At 33.4% G+C, this 23,763-nt stretch overlaps 1 protein-coding gene across 6 annotated transcripts in view; it reads left to right on the top strand.

Annotated features, from left to right (window-relative positions):
* SENP7 (SUMO specific peptidase 7) overlaps positions 1-23,763 on the top strand; it is a 170,474-nt gene that overhangs the window by 98,058 nt on the left and 48,653 nt on the right. For 5 of the 6 annotated variants that reach the window (XM_047723354.1, XM_047723348.1, XM_047723340.1 and 2 more), the window contains 5 exons: positions 10,856-10,974; positions 14,747-14,931; positions 15,980-16,313; positions 17,469-17,626; positions 20,177-20,323. In XM_047723354.1, coding sequence (XP_047579310.1) covers positions 10,856-10,974; positions 14,747-14,931; positions 15,980-16,313; positions 17,469-17,626; positions 20,177-20,323 — 943 coding nt within the window. Of the gene's footprint in view, positions 1-10,855; positions 10,983-14,746; positions 14,932-15,979; positions 16,314-17,468; positions 17,627-20,176; positions 20,324-23,763 lie in introns of those variants that run through there. The other variant, XM_047723362.1, reaches the window with a different exon arrangement.

Genomic DNA, 23,763 nt, shown 5'->3' with positions numbered 1-23,763 from the left:
GAGCTCCTTAAGGAGGGATATCATGTCTTAATTGCATTTATACCCAGTGCTTAGCTCAATACATATTTTAATTTTGTACACTTGGGCTAATGTTTGTGTCATTTAATCTTGAGTTTTGGTTTTCTGAGTTTTAAGAAGAGAAATGATCTCTGAATGACCTTTTTATATCACAAAATTGTTTATTATCTTTTTAAATACCATATCTGAGAATTCTTTGTGCACATAAAGTATCATATAAAAATGTTATTGATGATTCTTTTTTTTTTTAAGATTTTATTTATTTACTTAACAGAGAGATCACAATTAGGCAGAGAGTCAGGGAGAGAGAGAGGGGAAAGCAGGCTCCACGATGAGGAGAGAGCCCGATATGGGGCTCAATCCCAGGACCCTGAGATCATGACCTGAGTCGAAGGCAGAGGCTTAACCCACTGAGCCACCCAGGTGTCCCTGATGATACTTTCTATAGAAAAAAATCACTTATTATGTACTGTCCCCATTGAATTTGAAAGACATCAGTGCACATTCATACTGTTATGAAAAATAATAATATTGTGAGGATTCTATGGACCTATCAAATTGTAATCTGTACTGCACAGGCTTTATACCAGTTTAGGGCCAAGACTTAATAATAAGAGGTCTAAAATTTCTGGGTGTTCTTAAAATCTATTCAGTGAGAATCCTAGCTTTCCTCAAGTCCTTTCTAAATAGTTATGAAATTTCTGGGTCGTATTTGATGTGGGCTCTGAAAATTCATTCTCTTGGTGGTAGTTTTTTTGATTGTTACATTTAGAATAGGTATAGAATTTGGAGCCAGACATCTGGATTCAGATCTTAGCAGTATTGCAAACGTGCTGATTTACCTTGGGCAAGTCACTTATTTTATCTTTAAAACAGGGGTAGCAACACATCTTATAAGATTATTGTGCAGATTTAAGGAGCTAACTATGTAAAATTCTTAATATTATGCCAGAAACTTAGTAAGTGATTAATAAATGGTGGTCATTATTTTTGTTTCTCTTATTGATGTGCTATCAAAAGTACTATTACTGGTGCTGTAGTTGATGCTCCTGAAGTCCTCTATGGTGAGGATGCCAGTATGGGGTTCTGAGATCACTGCCACCCCTGTTACTATTACCAGTGCTGCCAAGGCAGTTGTCACAGCCACACTAGTATTACCATTTGGCTTAAGGAGGAGTATTAGATTCCTTAAACCATGGAAATAAATTGCAAATATGGCTTTACTGTGACTTCAGTATATATGCCTGATTTAAACTGAATATAGCATGAACACAGGGTATGCTCAAGGATGGGACTCTTGCAGCCAGCCTCCTCCCTGCCTGCCTATCTTAGAATCAGGAAGAAGAAATAGGAATTTAGATCTTCTGAGGAGACATAATATTCTCACATTATTGTTATTGTCATTATTGTGAAGCATGTAGTAAATATGCCAACTCTTTGTTACAAAGATAAAATGTCAATTAACAAGAAAAATTGGTGGGTAGGAGAATGGGAGCTATGACTGATTTTCTCTGAAAATCTAGCACTTATGCCCTTGATGAAACTTGAGGAAAAATGTTTTATGAAAGCCAAAGATCTTATTTTAATCTTAGCCTATCGTTAGTGTTCACAACTGTTATTGTTGACTATAACGACAACTTGAATGGAATTTATGCAGGAAAAAAATACTGTGTTTTATGCCAAAAATAAAGGAATAGTTAGAAAACAAGGGTGAAAAGGAAATTTGAATTAAAATGGTCTCTTTGAAGTAGTATGTTTATTTTTTCTAGATAGCAACTTATTATTTGAAAATACATATATTTATTAAGCTTTCTATTACTCCTTTAAAAACTTTTAAATAATATTTATTACCTGTTTATTATGATATTACACTGTGACAAATGATATACCTGTACAATGTATATAGTATGGTGTTGAATTTTATCTCAATCTATTTGCTTAACTTCTTTCTCTATGCCTCAGTTTTACCTCATCTGTAAAATAACATGATAATGTCTAGGAATGCTGGAGAGTAAATGAGAAAATTTGCTTTTCTCTTGTAATTTGGTAGTTTGCCAATCAATACATAGAGATGTATCTATTTTTATAAATATGTGCTTCCTTATGAGTGGACATTCAGATATTTTTCATTTTTTATTTGTTTAGCATTGCCACAGTAAGTTTGTGTATTTATTTTTATAAACTTTTAATTTTTATAAATTCTTATAGTGTCATTCTTTTATATTCTAACCAGAATTAAGTGTTATCATTGAAAAGTTTTTTTGTTAACCTGTTGGCAAAAATAAATATAACTGTTCATATGAAATTGCTTTCATTTCAGTCATTTTTTATTTTTAGTGAAGATAGATTTTGTATTTATGTGAGTTTTCTCTTAGTCTTTGTATGTATTGGGGTGTTCCATCTGTTTCTTACTGACTTGTAAGAACTTATTAAAGAACTTATTAAAGGTATTAACTCTTTGTTATATAACACATTGTAAAAATCTCTTGAAGTTTCCTATTTATCAATTTTACTTTGTTTATAGTATCTTCTGTAGTTTATAAATTTAAAATTTTATTGTGTAGAGTATGTTAGTTTATCCTTGGAAAGACCTCTTCAGTCTCAAGTATAGATATAGGTTAGTTAAGTGGTATTTTAATTTGTGATGATTTATATGAGATATCAGATTCAGAACAACTGTCTAGAGATTATTTTCCTAATTGAAGTTCTGATTCCTTTTTTGCCTGTCTGGAATCTGGTATAAATGTCTTTGGGTGGTTAGGTTGCTTTCACCTTTTGGCTATTGTGACTAACACTGTTATAAACATTGGTGTACAAGTGTCTCTACCTCTACTTTCAGTTCTTTTGCATATCTACACAAAAGTGGAATTTTTGGATCATATGGTAATTCTAATAGTAATTTTTTGAGGAACCACTGTGCTGTTTTTTATAGCAGCCATACCATTTTACATTGCATTAGCAGTGCAAAGGGTCTCAGTTTTTCCAGATCCTCGTTAAAACTCATTCTTCTTTTTTTTTTTTTTTGTAATTGCCATCCTAATGGGTGTGATGTTATATCTCATTGTGGTTTTGATATGGACGTGATGCTGAACATCTTTTCATGTGCTTGTTGGCCATTCATGTATCTTCTTCGGAGAAATGTCTATTCAAGTCCTTTGCCCTTTAATGAATCATGTTATGTTTTAATCTTGAGTTTTAGTAGTTCTGTCTATATGCCAAATATTAATATCTTACCAGAAATATGATTTTCAAATATTTTCTCCCATTCTTCTCTGACTATATGGTATGAAGTTAGAAATCATTAATGGAAGGGAAACTGGAAGACTCAAAAATTGGTGGAAATAAACACACCTAAAGCAACCAGTTGGTTTAAGAATAAATCACAAGGAAATTTAAAAATGCTTAGGAATGAATGAAAATAAAAATATGGGATGCAGCAAAAGCAATGCTAAAAGAAAAATATATAGCTGTAGATGTTTGCATTAAAAAAAGAAGAAATATCTCAAATCATCAACCTAACTTTATAACTTAAGGAAGAAGAAGAAGAAGAATAGTTTTGCCAGATACAGGATTTCTGGTTGACACTTTTCTCTTTCAGTACTTTAATATCCCCATGCTTTCTGGCCACCATGGTTACTGATGAGAGATCTCATGGAGTATCACTGTTATAGGAGGAGTTCCTTCTCTCTTGGTAACTTTAAGATTCTCTCTTTGCCTGTATCTTCTGACAACTTGATCATTAATGTTTCTTGGTACAGGTCTCATTGAGTTTATTCTGCTTGTAGTCCCTTGGACTTCTTGGATGTTTATATTCCTGTCTTTCATCGAATTTGGAAATTTTTTTGGTGATTATTTATTTCAGTAATTTCTCTGCTCCTTTATTTTTTCTCCCTCTGAGGTACCAGTGTTGCATATATTGGTCCACTTGTTGGTGTCCCACAGGTCCCTTAGGCTCTGTTGACTTTTCTCAAATTTTTTTTGTCCCTCAGATTTGATAATTTCTGTCATCATATCTTCAAGTTATCTTTCTTTATTTCTTTTCCGTTTCCTTAAATCCAGGACTGATGATGGACTATTTCTTCTGCCTGTTCAAATCTGCTTTTGAGTCCCGTAATGAATTTTTCATTTTATTTATTTATTTATTTTAAAGTTTAAGTAATCTCTATACCCAACATGGGTCTTGAACTCATGACCCCAAAATTAAGAGTTGCATGTTTTCCCAACTGACCCAGCTGGGTGCCCCATGAGTTTTTCATTTTAGTTATTATACTTTTTAGTTCCAGAATTTCCTTTTGGTTTATTAATATATTTCATCTTTTAATATTTCCATTTATCCATAGATCACTTTCTTGACTTTGTACAAGACTTTTCTTTTTGCTTTTTGAGAAGCTTTAAGATGGTTGTTATAATGTCTTTGTCTATTGAGTCTGCTTTCTGGATTTTTTTCCCCAGGGACATGTTCTTTTGGTTTATTTTTTTTCTCTTTGAATCATCCCATGGTTTCCTGTTTGTTTATATGCCTTGTGGTATGTTTGTTTGTTTGTTTGTTTTTTGTTGTTGAAAACACAGTACTTGAATCTTATATAATATAGTAAGTCAGGAAATCAGATTCTCCCCCTTCCCAAGGGTTTGCTGTTTTTTTTCCCCTTTTTTTCTTCTTTTTTTAAGTTGCTGTTTTTCATTATCTCTGTTCCCACACATCAGCTTGATATGTAAACATAAGATCTTCCCAGGTCTTTTCTGAGTTTATGCCTTTCCCTAGTATTTTCGTGACTTTTTGAATTCCTTTGTATATGTGATTATTTTATAATACTGCAATCCTTAAATATTTGGTTCCCAAAAGGAGAAGATGGGAAAAATAAAGGAAGGGCAGATAAAACAAACTAGGTGCTAGCCCTTTAAGTCTCCCGGAAGTGCTCTTAGCTATATGGGAAAAGTGTTGTAACATTGGTGGTGGTTGTTGCAACAATGGCTGCCTTTCTCTATGTCTGCTCATCCATGAGCAGAAACCACCATCATTAATCAGAATACAGATTCCCAATATTTGGAGAATAAGGTCCTTCTTGCTTACCTTGGTAATTGTAAGCTGTGCAGCCTATTTTAGGAACTTGGGCTTTGCTGTTTGCTTTGTTCCTAGTGGTAGGTGACTGGGTCACTGCTACCAACTTTGGAGCTCAGATTGACTGAAATTAACTGCAATTTACTGTTGATCCTCTTGACTAGTAGTTGCAGCCTTCAATAAACTCTGGAATACCAAAATAGTTATATCAGACAGATTCTGCCAGTGTGGCCATTGTCGTCTAGGTGGCAAGATGGTAGGTGCTTCCTATTCCACAATTCCCCTGTGGTCATTTGTATGTTTTATAGTTTACTGTACAGGGATACTTGATTTATTCTTGGTACCTGATTTTTTTTTTGACAATGCAGCAATTATTATATAATGTATTCTATTATGAGAAAATGATATAGGTTAATTATTTTATATAGTTTTTTATTTCACAGATTTTTCTACTACCATGAGTTTTATTAAAAACTACCATGAGTGAAAGTATTGTGTGTAAAGATTTCATTCATTTTTGGGCTATTTTAATTAGTACTAAATTGTTTTCCCAATGGTTTTTATCAATTTATTTTAAAAAATTAATTAATTTTATTGACATATCATTGACAAAACATTGTATTAGCTTTAGGTGTACAACATAGCAATTTGATATATATCTGTATTGTGAAATTATTAACATTGTAAATCTAATTAACATCAGCTTGTATAGTTACTTTTTTTCTTGTAATGAGAACTTCTAAGGTCTAATGTCTTAGCAACATTCAAATGTACAATGCCCTATTGTTAATTATAGTCACCATGCTTGCATGTACATTATACTCTAGCACTTGTCTTACAACTAGAAACTTGTACCTTCTTACCACCTTCATCCATTTGCACCCACTTCTCTCCAACCTTGCCATCCTCTGCAACTACCAATCTGTTGACTGTATTTAAGTGTTTTTTTTTAACTAAAAGAGTTGACAATTTTATTTTCACATTTCACAATACAAATGAAAACTACTTTTTTTTTTTTTTTGTCCTACTAACTCCCCTGCAAAAACTATTCTCTTTGATAGGAAGGGGGAGCAAGTCTATCTTGTCTTGCTGTTAGAAAACACCCAAAGTCACAATACCATAGATCTCCTGGTGAAGTAGAACAAGTAATATAAAATAGATATAAAGAGGTTCCCATCTCTCCTTATCTGTCTGATTGAGTCCTTCCTAGCCAAGTGGACACCGTCATGGGATGTATAGGAGGGCCCAGGCATCATTGGCATGTGGCTTCCCAGAGATGGCCTCATTCCAGAAGCAGGTACACTGGCATCATCCCAGGAGGATGAGGGTCCATCATTGGCATGGGAGGGTCCCCCCATTGGGTGTTGGCATCACACCAGCGTGAGCAGGACCCAGGAGACTAGGGAGAAGTGGGATCATTGCTTTTGCAGGAGGAGGAGCAGGGAATTGCCTAAGAGGTATCCTGAAATGTAGCAGTTTAAATATTGTAGCAGTTGAAATGTAGGAGTTGTTTTGTTGATCTGGTTCTGAGCTCGTCCATTCATGTCTGGTAGTTTTTCTTATTCTCTTTGTGTTTCCTACTATTATACTGTGTTTTTCTGACAGGTGGAGAGTCATGGATGAAGTATCTATTGCAGTAGTTACAGTAAGACTTAGGCATGTTGATCTGCAGGCTGTTGGCCACTCCCTTTTTTTTTTTTTTAAGTTCTCACATATAAGTGAGATCATACAGTATTTGTCTTTCTCTTTCTGACTTATTTCACTTAGCATAATGCCCTCAGACTCCATCCATGTTCTTGCAAATGGCAAGATTTCTCTTTTTTTGTGGCTGAATAATATTCCTGTGTGTATGTATCATATTTTCTACATTCATTTATCTGTCAGTGGACACTTAGGTTGTTTCCATGTCTTGGCTATTGCAATAGTGTTGCACTGAACATGGGGGTGCATATATCTTTTTGAGATAATGATTTTGATTCTGAGCATAAATACCCATAAGTGGAATAGCTGGATCATATGGCTGTTCTATTTTTGAATTTTTGAGGAACCTCCATAGTATTTTCCACAGTGGCTGCACCAGTTTACATTCCCACATTCCCATCAAGAGTGCTCAGGGGTTCTGTTTTCTCTACATTCTTGCAATGCGTGTTATCACTTTGTTGTTGTTGTTTTGTTTTGTTTGTTTTTTTGATAATCATTCTGATGGATATGAGGTTATATCTCATTGTGGTTTTAATTTACATTTCTCAGATGATTAGTGATGTTACACTCCTTTTCATGTTCCAGTTGGCCATGTGTATGTCTTCTTTGGAAAAATTTTCAGTTCCTCTGCTCTTTTTTTTTTTTTTTGAAGCATTTTTTTTTTAAAGATTTTATTTATTTGACAGACAGAGATCACAAGTAGGCAGAGAGGCAGGCAGACAGAGAGGAGGAAACAGGCTCCCTGCTGAGCAGAGAGCCTGATGTGGGGCTCGATCCCAGGACCCTGGGATCATGACCTGAGCCGAAGGCAGAGGCTTAACCCACTGAGCCACCCAGGCGCCCCATTTTTTTTTTTTTAAGTAGGCTCCATGCCCAGCATAGAGCCCATAGTGGGGCTTGAACTCAGCACCCCAAGATCAAGACCTGATCTGAGATCCAGAGTCAGGTGCTTAACCAACTGAGCTACCCAGTCATTCCCCTCTGCCTGTTTTTTTTTTTTTTTTTTAAAGATTTTATTTATTTATTTGACAGACAGAGATCACAAGTAGGCAGAGAGGCAGGCAGAGAGAGAGGAAGGGAAGCAGGCTCCCTGCTGAGCAGAGAGTGCCTGTTTTTTTTAATGGAAAGTTTTCTATTGAGTTGTAGGAGTCCTTTATATATTTTGGGTATTAACCCCTTATTAGATATATGGTTTGTAAGTATTTTCTCCCATTCCATGTATTGCCTTTTCATTTTGATGATGGGTTCATTTGCTGAGCAGAAGTTTTTGGTTTTGTTGTAGGGTTGCAAGGTTCTTGTCTCACAGAGTAGAAGAATGAATCTTGTGGACACAAAAGGGTGAAGTGAAGTGAAGATTTAAGTGAAGATGAGAACAGAAAGGAAAGAAAAAAGCTCTCTAGAAGGAGAAGGATCTGGAATGTGTTGTCACTGAGGGCTGTTATGGCCAGTCTTTTATAAAAAACTAACCAGGGAACTTGGTAAATTTGTCAATACATGGTGGGTTTCTAAGTTTCATGAGAATATCTTGTCTATATTTAAACCAACATGGTGGACTGGTAAATATCATGAGACTATCCTGTCTCTGTTTAGAACAATGAAGGTGTTCCCTTCTCCCTTGTTAATATCTCATCTATAACATTTCTCCACATCTGGGATTTCTGTGAGCCTGGACATGTAGCTCCCTTCTTGTCTCTTCCTACCTAGCCTTGCCTGTTCCTTACTCAGTTTGATGTAGTCTCACTTGTTCATTGTGCTTTTATGACCTTTGTTTTGGTATTCATTCCAAAAAATCATCGCCAAGACTGATGTTAATGAGCCTACCCCCATGTTTTCTTCTAGGAGTTAGATGGCTTACAGTTTTAATGTTTTAAATTTTTAATTCATTTTTTTATGTATGGTATAAGATGGGGGTCCAGTTTCATTCTTTTGCATGTAACTATTTTCCCAATGCTATTAATTGAAGAGAATCTCCTTTCCCTATTGTATATTCTTGTCTTCTTTGCCATAAATTAATTGGCCATGTTTGTGTGGATTTATTTCTGGCTCTCGATTCTGTTCCTTTGACCTCTGAGTCTCTTTTTATGCCATACCATACTATTTTAATTACTATAGCTTTGTAATATAGTTTGAAATTAGAATGTGTGGCAGTTTTGTTTATCTTTTCAAAAAACTAGGTCTTACTTGTGTTGATCTTTTTTTAAATATATATTTTTAAAGATTTATTTTTTGAGAGAGAGTGTATGCTCAAGGTGGGGAGGCAGCAAGGGAGAGAATCTCAGACAGATTCCCCACTGAGCATGGAGCCCAGTGTGGGACTTGATCCTATGACCCACGAGATCATGACCTGAGCTAAAACCAACAGTCGGATGCTTAACCAGCTAAGCCACCAAAAATTAACAAGAATTAACAGAAGAAATTTTGATCTTTTCTATTGTTTTTCTTTCCGCTCTGATCTTTATTTCCTTCTTTCCTGCTAACTTTGGCTTTAGTTCTTCTTCTAGTATCATGAGGTATAAAGCAAGGTTTTTATTGGAGTTTTTGTTTCTTTTTTTTTTTTTAATATTTTATTTATTTATTCGACAGAGAGAGAGATCACAAGTAGACAGAGAGGCAGGCAGAGAGAGAGGAGGAAGCAGGCTCCCCGGTGAGCAGAGAGCCCGATGCGGGGCTCGATCCCAGGAACCTGGGATCATGACCTGAGCTGAAGGCAGAGGCTTAACCCACTGAGCCACTCAGGCACCCCTGGAATTTTTGTTTCTTTTTTTTTTTTTAAAGTTTAATTTTGAAGATTTTTTTTTTTTTTTATTAGAGAGAGAGGGAGAGAGAGCGAGCACAGGCAGACAGAATGGCAGGCAGAGGCAGAGGGAGAAGCAGGCTCCCCGCCAAGCAAGGAGCCTGATGTGGGACTCGATCCCAGGACGCTGGGATCATGACCTGAGCCGAAGGCAGCTGCTTAACCAACTGAGCCACCCAGGCGTCCCGAATTTTTGTTTCTTAATGTAGGCATTTATCACTATAGATTTCCTTCTTAGAATTGTTTTTTGCGGTATTCAGTAAGCTTTGATATGTTGTACTTAAATTTTTATTTGCTTCAAGGTATCTTTTGATCTCCTTTTTGCTTTTTTCTTTGACAACTTGTTCAGGAGCATATTGTTTAATCTACATATATTTGTGAATGTTCTAGCTTTTTCCTGTTACTGATTTTTAGTTTAATATTTTTGTGCTTAAAGATAGTTGGTATGATTTCAATCTTATTAAACTTGCTAAGACTTTTTTTGTGGTCTATCATATGATTAATGATTATCACATGATTATGAATGTTCTGTATACATTTGAGAAGAATTGTATATTTTGGTGTTATTGGATGGCATGTTCTATAGATGTATATTCATTCTAGTTAGTCTAATGTATGGTTTCAGTCTAACGCTTTCTTGTTGTTTTTTTTTTTTGGTCTGGATGATTTATCCATTGCTCAAAGTGGGGTGCTGAAATCCCTTACTAATATTGTATTAAGTTTTCATTTATAGTAATATTGTGCTCATCATATCAAAACTTGTTTTTCATACAACCTTCTATTTTATATATTTAATGAGTACCTAATAATATAAATGATTCCTTCTGTAGGTAAAATTTATTACTCCAAACTTTATTTTGTACTTAATTTTTGATATGTGAACCATGCTTGAAACATATAAACAATTCCCTTTGGGTTATTTTTTGATTACATATAGATGTGCTTATCATGTACTTCTCTTCATGGAATTTTTACTTTTTAAACCTCTTTGATGTATTTAATACCTGTATCATTCTTTTGCTCATTTTGCATGTGCCCAATCCCGTGGTGTCCATATTTTTTTTTCCCACAAAAGAATAGGGAGAATTTAATGGTAAAATAGGGATGAGAACTTAATTCTCAAATCTTAGTTCAGTATTCTTTCTTCTGTGCAGATTATATATGCTGCTATATGCGACTGTATATGTAACCTGTAAAACTGGATTTTTATCTTGAATATAAGTCAACTGGCTTCTTAATTCATTTCGATATAGAAGAGTTGAATATAATATTTTCTTTTGCAGGGGTTCCCAATCAAGTAAGACAGTAGATAATAATTATGCAAAGCAGGCTTCATACACTAAAGAAAAGCAAAGAGACGATGATGGCATTTCTCTTGTAATGTCTGATGCTCAACCTAAAGGTTTGTGAACCTTGAAAATTTGTTCTCATTCGAATTTTTATCTTTTGCATTTCTAATAATTTTAAAGTTATAGTTAACTTTATTTAATCTTACATTTAAAGGATTTTTGAAAGTAGAAGGAGGTACATTTAGCAACACAAAGAAAATTACTAAATTTGTTATTTGTACACTATGGTATACATTTCTAGATTTATTTACTGAATCTATAAGTTAAATTTGAATATTATTTCTTTTTCTTGTTATTGTTGGGGCTGGATATACAGCTATACCCTTAGAATGTTAGTTTAGCTATTTGTAAGTGCTATTTTCATGGATATGTCTGGTCATTCATATTGCTGCTAACTCGATTATTATTCTTAGCTTCCCACTGTCTATCCTCCTATGACATACATTCTTTATTCATTAGAATTTCTCTCAACTCTAGGAGGATGCCAGTACAAGCCACTATTAGCAAATTTAAAGGTAAATACATCCCAGACTTCTGAAAATGCTTTTTAGGCCTCCTTGCATGTAGGGTTAATGAATTGACCTCTTTTCTCCTTTTTGTCTTTCTTTAAGATTTTAAAATAATTTTACAAAAATTCGCACCAAAACAGTTTATTATATTAGTCAGATGTGGAACTAATATCTTTAGCGGTCTCTCGGATTACTGATTACTTGAAACTAGTTGAGATATTTTGTTTTCTGAATGATTTTATAAATTATTCACTAGAAAAGATTTTTTTAAATGACACTATGCAATAATTCTTTGTACTTTATTTGAAACACAGCTATTTACAATTTTTAGTAGCCTTTTTTTAAAAAAAGATTTTATTTATTTATTTCACAGACAGAGATCACAAGTAGGCAGAGAGGCAGGCAGAGAGAGAGAGAGTGAGGAAGCAGACTCCCCGCTGAGCAGAGAGCCTGACACGGGGCTCGATCCCAATCCCAGGACCCTGGGATCATGACCTGAGCCAAAGGCAGAGGCTTTAACCCACAGCCACCCAGGTGCCCCTAGTAGCCTTTTTTCATAGAAGAGGAAATCTTAAAAAGAAACTAGACTAATAACCAGCTTCAACTCTTACAAGGGCAATGTAGAGAAAGCATTGTAACTGTAGATGTAATCTTTCAATTGGTCACTAAGCACTAGCTACACATAATGAAAGACATTTATTTTCTTACGAATTGTACTTTTCCCCAAAATATTCTCATTAATAACCAAATTAAAAGTATTTGGACAAGTGGTCTCCATTCACATACTTTCTAGACACCACTGTAAACCCTCACATTTTACTGATTTCCTGGATAGAATAGCAATAGTTGAATAAAAAGCTTCTGATGTCTACCTTTCAGTATTACTTCAAAGTCACAGTGGAATTTTAGACATAGCAGGGGAAAAAAAATGCATGATAAAAAACAAAAACAAAAACACTTTATAGTTCCTTAGTACCCCCTGAAGTTCTCTTCAGAGATAAAGTCTTTTTAAGAAAAGTAGCTATTGAAACTTGATTGAAACTCACCATGTTTCCATCTTTTGGATAATTGTGTCCAATACCAGTTTTTGTTTTGTTTTGTTTTTTAGAGAGGGAAAGGGGGGAGGAGAAAAGGGAGAAGGAGAGTCTTTTTTAATATTTATTTTTTATTAAAAATTTTTTTTTGAGAGAGAGGACAAATAGGGGGAGAAAGAGAGAAAGAGAATCTTAAGTGGGCTGCATGCCCAGTCCTGATGTGGGTCTCAGTCTCATCACCCTTAGCCAGAATCAAGATTTGGACACTTAACTGACTGAGCCACTTAGGCACCGACCCCCATACCAGTTTTTTAACATAAGCCCATAAATTAATGGGAATTCTGAATTCAACTCCAAGTGTACCATTCTTTTATAGTATACTGTTTGCCTTATAGAACTTGCTTTTATGAAAATAATATATTGGTACTATACACACATACACACACACATATTTTAAAGATTTTATTTTTAAATAATTTCTATACCTAATGTGGGGCTCAAACTCACAATCCCAAGATCAAGAGTCATATGCTGTACTGATTGAGCCAGCCAGGCACCCTGTATTGGAAATATTTAATACTCTTTTGTTTACAAGAATTTGTCATTTCTTTAATTTTACATACTAGTAAAATTCGTGAGTTAAATTGTATATATTATGTAGGTAGAATCCTATTTATATAATGCCAAGCTCTATCTAACTTATTCTTATTTTCCATGAGATAGTCTTGGCTGATGTTTGAAAAGCAAATAAACTGTTTGAGGGAAAACTCCTGTATAATAGGGTTTTTCTCAAGCCCCTTTCATTTCCTCAGTCTTTTTGCTGTAGTATTTATGTTTAGAAAATGTAGTTTGATACAGAATTTATATGTAGATATTGTATTTGACTACCTTTCCAGTTTACAAAGTTATCCCCCCCCCAAAAAAAAGAAGCAGTTGTGCTTTTCAAAATACTGTTTAGGAGGATATTTTATTTTTCTGGGGGAGAGAGCAAAGAGTATTTTCTTTGGAAATTGGAAGACTGTTGACCATCTTGGCATTTTGCCCTTAATCCTGACCAATTCCTGCTTTTAAAGAATGACAAGAGATACTATGAATGTCAGTTATTAGGTGTCTGTGCAGCAAGAATAGGGCAAGAACAGTTTGAAGAGAAGGTGGGTAGTATTGAAGAATTTTGAGTGAATAGAGAGGTCAGGCCAGTAAGTGTTACATGAATTATAAGTTATGAATTCAAAGTATATGTTTACATATACTTTGAGTATGTGGATGCAGAAAGCAATAGAATTCAGGATGACCTTTAGTCAGTAAGGTAAAACCTTTTGGAAGGTATTTTGGTATAGTACATATATTTGATAACTGAAATACTAAGCATTTTTAGTAATAATTGACATAGGTTTCAAATAATGTTTTGTTGATTTACAGAAGGGAACATTTCTTTATCTGTAGGGGAGTAGATTTATTTGATACTTAAAATGAGATTTTGATTTTTAAATAGAAGAAACTGAATCAAATTGATAGCTTTGTGAATGATCACATATTATATTCTGCTGTTGAGGTTAAATGTTTTGCCTCCATTCATTCATTCATTCATTCATTCATATTTTTAAAGATTTTATTTATTTGTCAGAGAGAGAGAGAGAGACAGAGAGAGAAAGAACAAGCAGGGGGATCAGTAGGCTGAGGGAGAAGCAAGCTTCCTACTGAGCCAGGAGCCCAATGCGTTACTCAGTCCGAAGTCATGACCTGAGCTGAAGGCAGACGCTTAACCTACTGAGCCACCCAGGTGTCCCTTGGCTCCTTTTAAAAGAGCAGTGATTAATACTCATAAGTACTCTTTTCACTTAAAAAAATACATACATGTATATAACATTTAAATTTTAAAAAGACAATTACTAAAATCACAATGAATTATCAAGACGTTTTAAAATGTGAATTTTCTAAATTTTATTGTCACTTCCCCCTCTTTTTGTATACAATCAAATGTAATTGTAGGAAAAGGAAAACTATAGTTTGATTGTTTTGCTTTGGTTACTAAAGAATACTCCTTTTATATATATTTTCCTTACTTTGTATTTATTGTACAATGAACATTTACTTTGTGTAGGCAACTTAAAATAGGGTATTTCTTTACATTCATCCATGTCAGTATGAGAGTGTAATGGTGAATTTCTTTTAGATTAGTTTTGGAAGTTGCACAGCAATTTTGATGATGTTTATGTGAGCTCTTCTAAAAGGGATTCTTTCTGTACTTTTTGGCCATATTTTTGTTTCTCTTATTTTTTAAGAGCTCAATAGTGGAAGTAGAGGTTGTGATCATCTTGAAGATGGGAGCAGAAATAAGGATGATACATTTTCTGATTCAAAATTGGAACCTGCCCTGACTTCCAGGAAGAGAAAGAAAAGGCTTAGAAGTAATTTACCTGGTTCTCATAGTTCTACTTCTGCTTTGTATGAGTCAGCAGAACAGATAGTAAGTAGAGGAATTTGATATCATATGAAATAATTTATTCTATGACAAAAATGAATTGCCTGTGACCAAATAATGTTCTTATAACAATCTGTTTTTAATCTTTAGATTTCTTTCTATTCTTTGCCTATTTTTTTGATTCTCTGTTTGATTTTTGAAAAATAACTTAAATGTTTTTAGTAATATAGCTATTGGAACAAATTTCAGATGTTATGAACAAGTGAAGTAAAGTTAAAAATACTCTCCTCTGATAGCACTTCTTACTTTGGTAGGTATCTGGTGGACTTGTTCTCTTTTATTTTCCCTTATTTTAACCAGATTTTATTAATGCTCCATTCATACTGTCCAGGCAATTGCTTTTTCACACACTGAGTAAAATTATTACCAGATTTCTTTTATTAGTAGTAATTTACTTACCAACTTCTTTAAGACTCTACCTAGGATTTAGGGAATTTGTTGAAAGTGAAGAATTACCATACTTAATGCACACTATTTTCAAAACTTAGTGAACAGTTAATAAAAGTAAAAGAATTTTTTTACTCCTTTCATTCACAAGGCCTTTTAAGGACTTTTCAGTAACTTTGAGTTACAGGTTTAGATTTAAGTGGTGATAGAGATGTGAAGGCAGTGATTGATTTGATAGTTTTTTCAAATTGTTGGCCTCTTAAGTTTTTAATATTTTTGCTTTTGTTAATAAAGTCACATGTCATTTGGCTTCATTACTTTTACAAAATAAAACTGTAAAAAACCTTTTTCTTATTCTAAAGTTGACTTAGGTTGTGGGAGACTGTCTGAACCACTTGTAAATATGGGAATTTCCACATCACAGCCTTTAAAAAAATGTTTGGATGTCTGATCGGACAGACCAAATTCTGTCTTTTTACTTGGGAGACTCTGGCAATAGTAATATAATATAATTATGTAGTTTCCTATTCCTATAGTTATAGAAATGATATTTTTACTTTTATATTCTCCTTTAGGAATTTAAACTTTAAAAAATTCTTTAGCCAAATCTGACTAATGCTAATTTTCTGTATGCATTTATGTTCAGAAAACACAAGAAAATGACTCAGCAGCATCTGCTGAATTTGAGAAGCCAAGTGAAAACTATCATCAAGACTCAAAAGTGCTTGAAGAAATTACACCTGAACCTGTAGAAAGTGATATTGCTAAACTATCCTTACTTAATAGTCAGGAGTTGGCTTTGAGTGCTGCTCCCAAAAGTACCTCTGACTGTTCAACCACTGAAACTTTTGAGAGCTCTATTTCCACTGATACTGTAGGGAATTCTATCCTGCTTGAGAAGGATGAGTTGAATGCAAAAGAAAAGCCTGTTTTAAGTGAACACAGTGAGGGGAACCAATCTTTGATATCAGTTGAACCAAGTAAGTAACAGTAGGATAATAATGTTTTTAAATTTTCTCTGCTTTACTTAGTTGTTTTATTTTACCTCTCAAATTTTGCTGAGGTGTTAGCTGTTTATGACATCCTTGTGGAATATATTAACTTGAGAAAAAGAAAACTTGGGGTTTTGGGACTTTGTTTATGACATCCTTGTGGAATATATTAACTTGAGAAAAAGAAAACTTGGGGTTTTGGGACTTTGTTCATAAATTTTATAAAAATGATTTAGGTAAACAATAGGTTACTTGGAAGCAGGGTTTTTGTTTTTTAGAATTGTGAATTGTAATTTATCTCAGTAATTTTTTTTAAAGATCTGCTTATTGATTTTAGAGAGAGAGCATGCTCACACATGTGTACACACATTTTGGGGGTGGGGCCGCGGGAGAGACTCTTTAAGCAGACTCCCCTCTGGGCATGTGCTGAGATGCTCAATACCATGACCCAGGGGATCATGAACTGAGCCAAAACCATTAGTTGGGCGCTGAGTCATCTGAGCCACCCAGGAGTCCCTCATCTCAGTAGTTTTTAAAAAGGATTCCAGAAGAGCCATTATTATTGACATTTTGGTTGATGAAGTTGAAGTGCGGAGTTTAGGTGCTATATAATAATTATCATTAATTTTGATTTAATTAATGTTCAAGTATTTGATACACTCACATGGTACAAAAAAAGGTTTTAAAGGATACACAGTGAATAGTTTCCCACATCTTTTCAGGCATCCACTGCTTCCTCCTGGAGGCAACTAATGTAACAGGCATTAAAGTACAATTTATTTTTTTAAAAATTTTTATCTTTAATTTTTTTAAGTACAGTTTAGAGTGCTGGAACAATACATTTTTATTATTCCCGCCACAACTTTTCCCTAAGTCCTTTCTCATGGCTTTATCTATTTTTAACTGTCTTCATCCTCCAGAAAGTAAGGTTGCAGGTAACTGCTAATCAATAGCACTGATATGGAAATATTGTATAAAACTAGTATAAATCAGATAATGAATGATAGTCCAGCTTCTAAGTTGGACAAAGTTAGATGATTAAATTTTAATGGGATTATTAAAGGTATATTGCATGAATTAGAAAGTTTTCTTTTTGATGTGTGTTTACTGTGACACATTTAAAAAACAATTGTTTCTTTTTAGTTGTTGTTTCCAGTGATGAAGAAGGACCTGTTGAACATAAAAGTTCAGAAATTCTTAAATTACAACCTAAGCAAGACCATGTCATCACTAATGAAAATAAGAATACTTCTGAATCAGCATTGTCAGAACTTCCATTGATTACATGTGAATCTGTACAGGTAATTTATTTCTGCTTTCTCATAATTAATAGTGAAATATGCACTACTAACAACTGTTTCTTTCATCAAGCAGAATATTATAATAAAAATTACAAATATTCCTAGTTTAAATTTGAGATAATTTTCATATTCGTTTGAAAACATGTAATTTTATTGAAGTGAAAGAATTTTTTTTGGTCATTTATATTTTTTTCAGTCTAAATATTCTATGACTTGAATACTTTTTTTTTTTTTTTAAATGATTCTCATTAGACATTTAACTACTTTATCAAAACATTTCCTAGAATTGAACAGTTTCCCATATTTATCTGTCTGGTCTTCCAGTAGTGTGGCTACCTGGACTTATTCCTTTTCCTCACATGCAATTAAGGTAGCATTATGTAGAGGAAAGAACATGGTTTCTGGAGATCACAGACCTGTGTTCAAATCTCACCTCTGTCATTTGGGCAAGTCACTTCTTTAAGTCTTAGTTAACTTATATGTTAAATGAGGTTGATAATACTTACCTCACAAGATTATTTTGAGTATTAAAGGAAATAACATATGAAAGCATTTAGAATAGTGTCATAAACCTAGGAGTTTGGTAAGTCCTTTGTCTTTTCTTTCTTACAGAAGATAACAAATGGAAGTGTCTTATTGGCTTAATGTCAGCCAGTTGTGTTTTGACATAGTACTTTAAAAAGTACAGCTGTAAAGTGAGGTTCAAATCATTTATTGTCAGTATTCTTATTATCATCCTTTTATTATCCTATTTTAAAGAAATGATTATCAGTGGCCACCAGTGTAGAATTATGGTAAAACTTTTGTTGGTTTATTTTTTAATAATGTCAGAAGCTGTTATTCTCTAAGGTGTGATGAAGAATGGGTCAGTTCTTTAAAAAAAAATCTGGTGGTCTGATTATTGTTTCACTGGTGTTTTTATTGCCTTGGTGCTCTATATAGAGATCAGCTTAGCATCTGTGTTGGGAAATTTTGTTAAAATGTAACCATTTTTGCTTGATTGGGCCACTAGCCTACTTGATGTCTTAGTTGTATTGGTAATAAAAACCATGTCATTATTGATAATGAGTTCAAACTTCTCAATGAATTATAGTTTCCTGGGCAGCATGTAAATTCATAATGCAGTATGAATGATCATATCGTAAGAAAATAACACTTTTTGTAGAACTAATGGAATAGGATTACAACCCAGGTAGAAAATAATGTGAAGACCTACTAAGACCTATAGGGCAGCATACCTTAACATCTCTATACCTTTCCTTGTTTCCAGTTTTAAATGAAGTTATGAGAAACATGGGTTGGCCATTTTTAGGAAGCACTTAGTTTAGTCTTTGCAAAATGTGAGGCCCCCCAAAGAAATTCTTTTTATCCTGTCTTCTCATTTTATCACTTAAAACAGACACACAGTTATTAGTCTGACTGATTAGAGTTCCTGTAGTTGATTTGTTATCTATTCCTTAAGGGATAAGAAGAATTTTAGAGTGAGCAATAAAAGATAATGATAAAGATTTTTTATTAGGCAGATAAATGGCATTGTGAGCTGGGTTAAGAATAATGAGTACTACATATGTTTCACATGAGGATTAATCACATTTTCTAGAGGTAGAAGAAGAGTAAGTACACGTGCGTAGTTGCTGTAGTGGTCATTTATTTGGTTGTTAGTTATGTTAGGGTTAAAGGGGAATAATACACAAAGGCTAGCCAAATGTGGAGTTGAAAAAGTCATTTGAAAGCAGTTTAAAATTCAGAAGAGATTGTAGGAAACAGCTGCTGCTAATACTTCCCAAGAGTGTATTGTAATTTAAAAGCAGAGTTCTGTAGTTGTTTGAGTGAAAGTGGTATAATTTTCGAGGTTTTGGGCAACTGGTTAGTTATTTTCAGACATAGAACATAGAGTAAAACATATAGATTTGATATAACAGATGGTTCTTAGGCACTTACATGCCTTCAAGTGCATTACCTAAGAGCATCTTCTTGGTGTATGAAACAATTTTACATGGTTGAAATAACCCTTGACCTGCAGGTAGAAACCTGGATTTGACTTAATGTTGCTTCACACCAACTTTATGACCTTTGCAAGTCACTTAACCAATCGAAACATCTATTAGTTTTACTTATGAAATGGAAAAACAAAACAAAACAAAACCCAAACTACCTCACAGGGTGGTTGTGATTAAAAGAGATAATATATTTAGAAACGCATTTCGAACTATATAAATCTTAATATATTTCTGTTGAGCTAAAATTGAATAAAACCTATTAGGGAATATTAAGTTTGAAATTATGGCTTTGATGTAGAGGAAGATATATTTCTAGAACTTAGGCCTATGTAATTAATTTAAGATTCAATTATTAGGAGTAGTTTTTTCAAGGTAAATCATATGCTTTTTAAGAAAAAAAATCTAGATAATGATTTCTTTACAAGAACAGTATAAAATCCTTCACAAATTCATTAATAGAGATTTAAAGAAGTATTTGACTTTGAAAATCATTGTCAGCATTTGTCTAATATTTAGGGTTATATGCATTTTATAATTTATTCCTTGTTAGGCTTCATCTGAATTATGTCCATATAATCCTGTCATGGAAAACATTTCCTGTATTATACCTAGTAATGAGATGGACCTACAACTGGATTTTATATTTACTTCTATTTATATTGGTAAAATAAAAGGAGCTTCTAAAGGTTGTGTTACAGTAAGTATATTTAATTTGTTTTTGTTTTTTCAGTTTTGGATTATGGACAAGGCATTTACAAATTGTCTTTTTTTTTTAAATACAAATGAAAATGGAATTGAGATTAATTTTATATGGGACACTTTGAATATGTCATCATACCTACTTTGAGACATGACTTTAACTGGAGGAAATCCTAAAATCATAAGGGAACATCCTAAAATTATATCTTTGACCCAGCTATTCTAATGAGGATTATGTATGAAAAAGATCATATGCAGTATTGATACTCATTGAGTTCTTAAACTTACTTGGTGGTAAAGTCAATTGTTATTCAGGATATAGTTGAGAGCAAAAAGAAGAAATCCCATTTTGCTGCTTTAAATTGTAAACTGAGTTCTTCAAATTCCTAAATTTCTTTAAAGATCTCCAGGAGTAATTCCTAGACTGGATTTTACTCACTTCTCTGTATTTTCTTACTATTTCTGCCTGTTTAACATTCTAACTATCCTTTTAGGCTTATCTGAAATATTTCCTCTTCCAGGAAACCTTTCCTGATTCCTCTCTTCTAGCCAGAACTAACTTCTCCCTTTACTGTGTATACTTAGAGCACTTTGTTTGTACATCTGTTGTAAGATTTATTCTCTGGGTTTATAATTGTTTATATTTTTGCCTGAACTTCTCCATTGGCCTTTAAGCTTCTTGTGGTGAAGAGCCATGCTTTCACTTGCTTTTACACCTTCCATAAATGGTTCAATCCTAAATAAGCGTGTGAAATGCTAGTTGAATTGCATTGACCATGTCAGATTATAACTCAGGTATTCTCCCAAAAGTTTTATTAATATGTCAGTATGTTAGGGATAGGGCCGAGAAAAATAAAATGGTAAGACATACACTCTCCTTTCATGGAATTTGTAGTCTAATGGAAGAGACAGACACATAAACAGGTATTTACATTATGATAAAATGTTAAATGGAAATATGTACAAGATGGGTGCATATGGGAATATCTGTCTGGAGGAATCCCGGAAGACTTCACAGGGAAGGTACATGATTGAAGACATAAAGTAGATGTTTACTTGGTGACTATGCGGGAGGATGGCCTAATTTCATGTATACATCCAGCAAAATCTGGGATCTACAAATAATGGTAGCTTGTAATATAGTTAAAATTGCTTTGATTGAAAACACAAGAGCAATTTTCTTTAATATTCTCTGATCAGTAGCTTTTAGATATTAATGATTTTGGCATGCCTGAGATGGTTTTACACTTTTTCTTCTTTTAAGGAATTTCATTCACTTTTTATAATGTTTCTCCCTTCCCCTCCCATTTTACTTTTTTTTTTTTTTAAGATTTTATTTATTTATTTGACAGAGAGAGATCACAAGTAGACGGAGAGGCAGGCAGAGAGAGAGAGAGAGAGGGAAGCAGGCTTCTTGCTGAGCAGAGAACCCGATGCGGGACTCGATCCCAGGACCCTGAGCCGAAGGCAGCAGCTTAACCCACTGAGCCACCCAGGCGCCCAACTTTTTTATTTTAGATTCAGTTTAATCATTTTTTCTTCTGTTAAGTTGTTTGTAATGGTGAAAAATTAAATAATATAAATATATGATAATAATTGAGTAGTCAGCGGAGAATATCCAACATAAATACTCAGCAGTGGATTTTCATTAGTTAATATTATTAATTGTATATTATAGTTAGGTGGGCTTGTGGGCAAAAAATAAGACCAAACAAAAAATTATAATTGAGTAAAGAAACTACTTTATTTTAAGAAAAATTTAAAGAATATCTATAATCTTGCTTATCCAGAAATATTTGACATCAACTCTGTTGTCAATATCATTCTATATTCTTCATATTAGATATGCATATATGTTTAAAGCAGAAGTATATGACATATATGCTGTTTTGTAACTTACCATTATTAAGTTAGTTCATGTATCTATTTTGGGGTACTTGGGTTGTCGTAACTCCTGACTGTTGAAACATTTTGGTTGTCCTAATATTTACTATTAGAAGTAGTAGGGGAGTGCAGATATTCAATAAATGTCATAAAGTAGGTTTTCAAAATTTGTTTCATATTTGTTGGAACAATTCTTATAATTGAGATAAAAACTTAAATGTCTAATTAAAGGAAAGTGATTTAGTAAATCAAAGCAAATATATACAGGTAAAATATGTGTATATGAAGAAAGACTGAGAGGAATTCTGTAAATATTAAAACAGTATGTTACTAAGGAGAGAGCATAAGCAAGTTTAACATATAAAAACAATAACATGAAAAGGGGAGAGAAAAAGGTAAAAGTCTTAAAACTTTCAAGGATCCAAAAAACTTCTTATATATTCCTTTTGCAGACACAGTTCATAATGTTTTGTAACAGAGAAATGAAAGAACATTTTTCTGGGGAAGTAAGTAAGAGAATTAAATTCAGTCATTTTCCAGATATTTAATGAGTCTCTACTAATGTGTCATTGTAGATTAACTGGAGATACTGTTCTCACTCCCATGATAGTTACATTTTAGCTAAACTAGAAAAATACCTATTTTGGGAAGCTATTTACATAAATTAGAGCTCATTTTTTTATAGTTGAACCTTTACTTTTTTTTTCTTTTTTAGTGTAGAGAATGCTGCAATAGATGTGAACAGTTCATTTTTTGTTTCTCAGCTTTGTTGATAGTAGGGCAGTTGTTTATTAAGTAAACATTGTGTTCAGAGAACTGTACTGGCCATTGTTAAGAAGTTATAAAATAGGTATGGTATGATTTCAGAGAACTGGGTTTATCTTACTCTCACAAAAATATCTGTTTTATCTTCCTAACTGGGGATTAAGTTTTTGCTGGGAATAGGGCTTTGCCTTTGGGAGAGGTTACATGTTGGCTTAGTCATCACACAAAGATATAAATAATTATCAGATCCTTGCTGAAAGATTTGATATAGGACAAGAATATTTACTGTGGAAGAATGAGAGAATAATGACAAAGTAGAGGCCAAGATATATAGGTTCACTATTCTAGTTCATAATTTTGTAGTACTGTCTATAAAATCTCAAAAGCAAAATTTCTTATACTCATTTTCTGTAACTAATTATTTACATTTGATGAGATATATTTTATGAGATTAAAGACTTACTAAATATCTTCAGAATTTGGCAAGGGAAAATATACACCAAATATATATAGCAGTTGTGTGAAAGTGACAGAATAATAAGGTGCATTTGACTAAATTAGATAATATACTTAATCAGATGTTAGTGTCTAATGATAATAGTTCCTTTTGAAAGATTTCAGCTTTAGATAAGAGCCTATTGAATTTAGGTTCAGTAAGTATTTTACCTACTTACTTTGTGTATAAGTGGTAGAGACAGGATTTGAATCCCAAACTCAGTTTTTAACTCATATGGACTTCTGGCTGAATTTTGCTTTAGTGGCTGACTTAGACTCTGAAATATGAATTTT

Source organism: Lutra lutra, chromosome 1, assembly GCF_902655055.1.
Source record: "Lutra lutra chromosome 1, mLutLut1.2, whole genome shotgun sequence".
Lineage (NCBI taxonomy): Eukaryota > Metazoa > Chordata > Mammalia > Carnivora > Mustelidae > Lutra > Lutra lutra.
Note: the sequence above shows the minus strand (reverse complement) of the source record. Positions and strands in the feature narration are given on the sequence as shown.